This window comes from Gekko japonicus, unplaced genomic scaffold (assembly GCF_001447785.1).
Source record: "Gekko japonicus isolate JY-2015 unplaced genomic scaffold, Gekko_japonicus_V1.1 scaffold8863, whole genome shotgun sequence".
NCBI lineage: Eukaryota > Metazoa > Chordata > Lepidosauria > Squamata > Gekkonidae > Gekko > Gekko japonicus.
In genome coordinates, this window is record NW_015210844.1 from 1 (window position 1) to 8,246 (window position 8,246).

The window sequence follows — 8,246 nt, forward strand, 5'->3', positions numbered from 1 at the left end:
AGGTTTAAATGCACCCAGCACCACTTCTGAGCAGAGGAATGGCAGATGGATGGATGGTGGGGCCTTCTAGAGAGGAGCTCACAGCCAGCAAGCGTGTCTTTGCGTCTTCCCTCTATCCAAGTGATAGTGAGGACTAAAAGGTGTCTAAATGCAGGAAGTCAGGCTCAGAGTGGAAGTAAAACACTGAAAGAGCAGGGCAGAGAGAGGATTCTGCTGACGCAAAGAGGCTGAAGTCTAAGGCCCTCAAGGAGGTCGCGGACCAGCCAAGACTGGCAAACAGGGTGGCGCCAGGCCAGGAGCTAGCCCACACTGTCCCCAGCCTCCTACTCATGGGTCCGTTCGTAGCTGCACTTCTTCCTGCGTTGAGCCCGAGTCTGCTGGTCTCTGGGCTGTTCACCGTCTGCTTCTTCCTCCGAGGAGTCACTGTCTTCCCTTTCCTCCCCTCCTTCTGAGCCCGTTTCATCAGAATTCTCTTCTTCCAGGTAGCGGTAGCCCCGCACCTTGTGGCGAGGCTTGGGAATCTTGGGGAGGCGGTGCCGGACAAGGCGGCCTATTTTATGCTCCATCCACACGTAGGAGACCACCGCAGCCACCAGCGTAATCAGCATGAGGGATAACTTTGCCTGGAAGGAAGAGACTCCATTAGTTAGGGAAGGGAGAAGCATTCGTTCCCTCACACAATCCTGGAAACGTGGGCAAGCAAAAGGAGAATTGTCATGCGTCCAGCTCCTTACTCTTGCCTAGAAGTTCCTCTACGCTACTGTTTGTGTTAAGACGGTTCTCTTCTACTCCTGGGCCACAGGAACCCTTGAATCTTCCTCACATTCTATCACGGGGCCAGAGACCTGGGAGACTCCCCCCCCCCTCTCTCCCAGATCCCCGTCTCACCTTCATAGGTAGTCCAGACCACAGATAAACAACAAAGATGGCCAAGGCTTGCCACCAGTGGTAGATGGTAAAGATGAAGTCTTGCCGCTCTTTGTCTTCATAAAGCATCCCCAGGAGTGCTGCAGGGAAGGAGGAGGGAGCAACAGTCAACCAGGGACAAACTTCTCTCTAGCTTTCACTACTAGTTTGGTACAAACTGTCTCAAAAGGTGACAGCAGTGGTTAGAGTATTGGACTGGGGAGGTTCAAATCCCCATTTGCCATGAACCTTACAGAGTGACCTGGAAACAGTGGCTCTTCGTAGACTGATTTTAGGGCTGCCAACCTCCAGGCGATGCCTGGAGATTTCCCAGAATTACAACTGATCTCCAGCCTACAGCCGCTTTAGAAAGTGGACCGTCCACCATTATAATTCTGCTGAGATCCCTCCCCAGACCGTCCACCCCCAGGCTCTGCCCCCAAATCTTCAGGAGTTTCCCAACCCAGAACTGGCAACCCTAGCCCTGACATAATCCAAAAAGGTTGCTGGGAGGACAAACAGATGGGAGGCGGGGAGAACCCTACTATGGCTCCTCAGAAGAAGGGCGGGACCAGGAGGCACTAACTGAATCAAGGCTAAAGAATATATCTTGCAAAACAGTCTCACGGGTGAAATATGTTATGCAAGGCAGTCATCGTTTTGCTCTATTATTGACCGATGGTGCAGACATAGGCTTGCCAAGTCCCCCCGGGGTGCGGGGAAACCCCCGCCCCAGAGGCCCATTCCCCACCGCCGGCGGATCGGGCCCCGGGGGGAACCCCACCCCCAAAGTACGCGATGTGCACGTCACCGAGAAGTGACGCGACCACGCCGGGCATGCGGGGGGCAGGGCCATGGTCATCCGAGGGAAAACTCCATGGTTTTCCCTCGGATGGTTGTGGCCTCGCCCCCAGCATGCCCGGCGTGGTCGCGTCACTTCTGGGTGACGGGGTTGCGGCTGGTATCCAACATCTCATTCATCATTCAAGGGGACTGGGGCTTCCATGGAACTACTTGGCTGGACTTGAGCAGCTCCTGTGTCCGTGGAAGTGCCAGCAGCCACTGCATCACAGCTGAATATGGACACAGCTTTGTCTGTAATGAAAGGGATCTGGACTAACACCCTCCAACAGACATTCTACTCACAGCTGAGGCCAGTCTTGTTGAGGGCACTGCCAAGGCCCCAGAGTGCAGCCACCAGGTACAGCAAGGGTGCTTCATCTAAGCTATAGGGACGAGGCGCCCAACAGAAGAGAGCAATCAAGAGAACGGCATGGACAACAGCTCCCGTGAGAAGGGGAACCTGACGGGGCATGCACAGCATAGAAAGCGCCAGGCCGCTGCAGATAGCAGATGAGAGTCCATAAGCAGTAATGATGTAAGTCACGTATTCCAGGCCGATGGAGCAGACGCCATAGCTCTGTGGATGTGCAGAGAAAAGATCTGGTGAGCATAACTCAGTTATCTTTGTGTCCTACTCAGAGCTTGGGAGGAACATTGCTTAGAGCTCACGTACCAAGGCAAAGCCAGTGCACAGGAAGACCACCTCGAAGCCGCTGTAGATGAAGAAGAGGATGAGGTGGCGGAGGCGATAATCTCGCATGTGTTTGAAGGGCAACTGGAAGATGTTTCCCCATCCAATGCTGCGTAAATCTATTTCCTCTGTTGGGCGATAGGCGGAGCCACACAGGAGCAACACCTGTAGAACCGAAAGCCGTGAGCAGATTTGGGAGCAGGGCAAAACCAGCAAACCTTGGGGCAGAATTAAGTGTGTCCCATTTTCTTCCCTAACCCCTCTGCAGCTTTTGAGAAGAATTGTTGGAGTTATTTCCCAACCCCAGTGGTGGAAACTAATGATGTTGGGGAGGAAAACACAGTTAAGGAAAGAGGGCCATCTTGGCTGACAGCCAAAATCATAGTTTAAAATCCTTTTATGGGTGCCCAGCCTTCAGAAGTGAGAAAGTTAGCTACCAGAGACAAACCCTTTCCTATAGTGGCACCCCAACTGTGAAATTCCAAAGTCTGTTTTTTTGCGGCCTTCTTTATTATCTTTTCAATACCAAGCAAATGTGTTCCTGTTTAACTTTATTATGATCTAATAGAAGAAAGGGAGTGAAGTCTGTATTAGCTGAAAAGATGGGCAAAAGTTGGCTCACAATATACTTAGATTTCTTTGAACTAAGGGTGGACATTACATCCCTGCTGACCTAAAACTCTTCCAGGCCAAAACCTTGGCCCAACTGTTGCACAGAACTGAATCTGAACTATGATAGGTCGAACATCCATCTTCTCTTGCCTCCCTTGAGCATGTCCAATCAAAGCTCCTAAGAGCAGTATTACAAGTCCCCAATTGTGTACCAAATGCCTTGTTACATTTGGAGACTGGCACTGTCAGGGTGGAAGCCAAGATGTGCCTCGCCTCCCTAAATTACTGGCTCAAGATTAACTATTTTCGGCAAAATTTGGCCCCACTGCTCCTCTTGGACAACTGTATGGCTTAAGACAGTCATTTGCAAACTTGTGAGCCTAGGCTTTTCATCTTCCATGATTTTAACCATGGGCCTTGAGCAGGCAAAATGGGCCATAAAACAAAGGATATTGGACACTGAACCCCAGCTTGATTTAGGGAGGGTCCCTACTTTCTTGTCCCCTATGATCACCAGATATATAGTCAAGCTGGCTGCCTTTCTGTCCCTCTGGGAGATGCATAGTCACAGGTGTGCAGCAAAGTGCGCTGCACTCCCCTCTGCTGTTTTAGAGGGGCGGTTTAATAGAATTCCCTATGGGAAAAGGCTTTGCCCCTTGCAATGAGGGAGAAATTGCAACTGTGGCATCTTCCATGGGCGTGGATCAGCACTCTGCATGACTACTGCATATATAAAAAGGTTCTTTTCCCTGCACTTGCCTGCAAACATGGAGCATCCACAAACAGTTATGTATGGGCCAGGTGATAGCAATGTGAAATACAGGTCCTGCATATGTATAAGGCCAGCATTAGAGATATGAAGGCCCAGGGGAAAAAAATGGGGGAAATGGGGGGACCATTTTTTTCTGAGGAATTCCCCCCAATTTTTCTGATGGAAAATTTGGGGAAAACACTGAAAAAACCTCCTGTGAAATATTTTCTCTTTAGAATGCTTCTTAGGGCAAGGTTTTTCACACACAAAATGTACAGCATGAAAAAATCAGAACTTTTTCAATTTTGTTTTGGCTCAGTTTTCCAGCCTGTCGACATCATCCTGTATCCTGACTCAGTCTTCTACCACATTTGCTATCCCTCCCAATTTAATATCATCTGCAAATTTAATCAGCATTCCCTCTATTCCTTCATACAAATCCTTTATAACGATGTTGAACAAAACAGGTCCCAGGACAGATCGTTGAGGCATCTCCAAGAGGATGAGGAACCATTCACAAGCACTCTTTGGGTGTGATCTGTCAACCAGTCATAGGATCCAAACCACATTTTACCAATTCGTCAACAAGAATACTATGTGAAACCTTATCAAAAGCCTTACTGAAATCAAGGTAGACTATGTCTACAGCATTCCCCTGATCCAGTAAGGTAGTAACTTTCTCAAAAAAAAAAAAAAAGAGATAAAGTTAATTTGACATGACTTGTTTTTGAGAAACCCATGCTAGCTCTTAGGAATCACAGCCGTCCTTTCTAAATGCTCAAGGACTGTCTGTTTATCTGTTCTAAAACTTTCCCAGGTATAGACGTCAATCTGACGGGTCGGTAATTACCCAGATCCTCCTTTTCCCCCTTCTTGAAGATGGGGACAACATTTGCCCACCTCCAATCTTCTGGCACCTCACTTGTTCTCCAAGAATTCTCAAAAATAATGGACAGAGGCTCAGAAATTACATCCACAAAGTTCTTTTAGTACTCTTGGATGCAGCTCATCTGGCCCCGAGGACTTAGTTTCATTTAAAGAAACTAGGTGTTTATGTACTACCCGTATGTTGATCCTATCCTGCAACTCCCTTCCCTCATCATGTGTTTTGTTTTTGCCATATTGAGCACCGTTTCCTTTGCAAGAGAAGACTGAGGAAAAGAAAGAATTGAGCAGCTCTGCCCTCTTCATCACCTGTTACAATTTCACTTTCCTGTCCCCGCGATGGGCCTACCATGTCCTTGCTCTTTTTCTTACTTTGAACATAAGAACCCTTTTTTGTTGTTTTTAGCGTCTCTCGCTAGCCTAAGCTCATACTGAGGTTTAACTTTTCTAACTCTCTCTCTAGAAGAACTGGTTATTTGTTTATATTTATCCCTGGTTATAAGGCCCTCTTTCTACTTCCTAAAAGAGGGGTTTTTTCTTCATTTTTCAAGTCTTTAGAAAGCTGCTTATGGAACTACCTTGGCTTCTTTAGACTCCTCCCATAGGAATCATTTGTGATTGTGCCTTCAATATTTCGCTTTTAAGAAACTCCCATCCCTCTTGAACTCCCTTCTCAAGTATTTCTGACCATGGGATTCCACCCAGCTTAACTTTAAGTTTGTCAAAATTTGCTTTCCTGAAGTTCAACCTATATGTCTGACTACATACAGCTATTACCTTCCCCAAGACTATAAATTCCAAAATCACATGGTCACTACTACCCCAGGGTGCCCACTACTTTCACCTTCTCAACCAGTTCTTCCCTGTTGACGAGAATCAAGTCCAAGATAGCAGATTCCCTTGTTTCTGGAAAATGAATTTGTCAGCAAGACAAGTCAGGAATTTATTGGACCTTTCATTTTTAGCAGAGTTGGACTTCCAACAGATATCTGGGTAATTGAAATCTCCAGGGGTCGTTTCGTAGAAAAAGAGCTAGGGGAACTCATTAGCATAACTCATTAGCATATGCCACACACCCTGACATCACCGGAAGTGTGTCATAAGGCCACACACCCCGCCCCCAACGGTCCCGGCCGCCGGCGGCCTTGCAGCTCCACTGCCGAGCCCCATGAGGGGCCCGGCGGTGGACCTGCAAGGCCGGCGGGAGTGCAAGGAAGCCCCGCAAAAGCCCTCCCTGGCCCCAGTCAGGCAGGGGTGGGGAGAGGCAGGGAGGAAGCAACTTACCCTCCCTCTTCTCCTGCCTCCTCCTGGCTGAATGAGGGCCGGAAGCGGGGGCGGGGCTTCGTCATGTGCCCCGCCCCCCGTACCTCACCCGGGGGAACTGCGATCCCCTGCGAAATGACCTCTGGAAATCTCCCATGACCACCATGTCCCGTCTCTTTGAGAACTTTGTAATCTGTTGTAGGAGTGTCATCCAAATCCTCTGCCTGGCTTGGTGATCTATAGCAGACCTCCACCATGGTATCAGTATTATTTCTTACTCCTTTTATTTTTACCCAGAGACTCTCAACTGGACTTCCATGCTCAGATTCACATATTTCCTCACAAGTATATACCTCATTTACATATAATGCGACTCCTCTGCCCTTCCTTATTTGTCTGTCCCTTTTAAATAAGTTGTAGCCTAACATTCTAATTGTGAGTGTCATCCCACCAAATTTCAGTAATGCCTATTAGATCATACCTCCCCTTCCTGTATTAGGACTTCAAGTTCCTCCTGCTTGTTTCCCATACTCTGTGCATTAGTGTAGAGACATCGGAATCCATGTTTTATGCACCCTGCGATTTTTGTTTCTGTACTTACCTGTGAGTTAATGTTACCTAGCATACGTGCCACTCCCCACAAAACTTTAGAGTTCTTATCTCCAGTTATTGGCATCATACTAGGCTTTGCATTTTTGTCTTGCTCCCCCATAGGATTTAGTTTAAAGCTCTCCTTATTGGGTTTGCAAGGCTGTTCCCAAACACATTTTTTCCTACCCTTGTGAGGTGCAAACCATCTCCCGATATATATACTTCATCCTGAAAGCATAAGCCGTGGTCCGAAAATCCAAACCTTTTCTGATGACACCATCTACGTAGCCAGTCATTTATTTGCAGTATTCTTCTTTCCCTTCCTAAGCCATGGCCTTCAACAGGAAGAACTGATGAAAACACAACCTGCACTTCTCGCAAGTATATACCTCCTTTACATATAATACTGCAAAGGTGTCAAACTCATTTGTTACGAGGGCCGGATCTGACATAAATGTCACTTTGTTGGGCCAGACCATGCGTGCTGTAAAATGTAACACAAGGTACCAGAGATATTTTATTTATTTATTTATTCGATTTATACCCTGCCCTCCCCACCAACTTTATAAAGGTGATTTCAGATGCCCAATGGAAATACCAGGTGAATGACAACAGCAAGCTTGATTGATGTAGGTGTGATATGCAGAGGGGTAGTAGGCGTGGAGATACCAGCACTGGTAATGAAATAGGAAACCTGGGTCTCAATTAGGGACAGGAGGATTCAGTCCAAGAGGATGCAAAGAATAAATAGACATAAGTCTGACATTTCAAACCACAACATTCAAAAACCACTGGGGGTAATTTAACCTTCCAGGACATTCAGTTGCTGACTTAAGAGTAGCAGTTCTCTTACAAAGGAATTTTAAAGGGAGATTAGAAAGAGAGACTACTGAATTGCAACTGATAATGGAGTTCAATGCATCCTCCAGGATTGAATTGAGACCTAGGTTTCCTGTCTCATCACCAACGCTTGCTATTATCATTTGGCATCTGAAATCACTCAACTCTCCAAGATATAAGGACCAATGGATGCACATCCTAGCTGTACCTGAAGAAGTGAGCAATGACTCTTGAAAGCTGCCACAAATTTTGTTAGGTGCTACTGGACTCTTGCTCCTTTACTCTAATAAAGATTGCAAGCTGTGCTGTTAGGTTTCTTTTCCCCCTCTTCATCTGTTTAAACTGAAGAGGGGTGTGTGTGTCTCCGAGTGAAATAATCTGTTGATTTCAGACAGGACAAAATCAGTGCTAGTGCATCAAAATTAAAGAGGGAGTGAAGAAAGGCAGCCAGAGAGGGAGACATATTGAACTGGAACATATGGAACCATAAATGTATTTTAAATACTTTGCCATCTACTTCCAGTCATTAAACAATGGAATCCAATCCAAGTGTTCTAATTCCTAATCAGGGTCTTTTTGAAAGAAAATAAAATCCCGGATAGGCATTGAGAAATCTAATCTTAAAAAAACCTTTCCAGAATAAACCAGAATAGTTTCCTTTTAATTCTCCTTTCCCCTTATCCCAACGTGCCCCTTCCTTTTAACACACACACACACGTGTGTGTGTGTGTGTGTGAGAGAGAGAGAGAGACATCAAGTCTCAAAGAAAACAGCAAAGCAAAACTATCTCAATGTAAATTGCACTTGCCAGAATGATCCATCCATCCACCCTCCCCTCAGAAGAAGAAAGAAGAAGAAAGAAGA

The 8,246-nt window shown here is 46.6% G+C and overlaps 1 protein-coding gene across 1 annotated transcript; it reads right to left on the minus strand.

Moving 5' to 3' along the window:
* Nucleotides 1-8: 8 nt before the first annotated feature.
* LOC107125113 (protein unc-93 homolog B1-like) lies at nucleotides 9-2,852 on the minus strand (the record flags this gene model as incomplete). Its single annotated transcript, XM_015428571.1, has 4 exons — nucleotides 9-623; nucleotides 889-1,007; nucleotides 2,053-2,326; nucleotides 2,423-2,852. Coding segments are annotated over 4 exons (1,123 nt in total), but the record flags the coding sequence as incomplete, so codon positions are not given.
* Nucleotides 2,853-8,246: the final 5,394 nt, after the last annotated feature.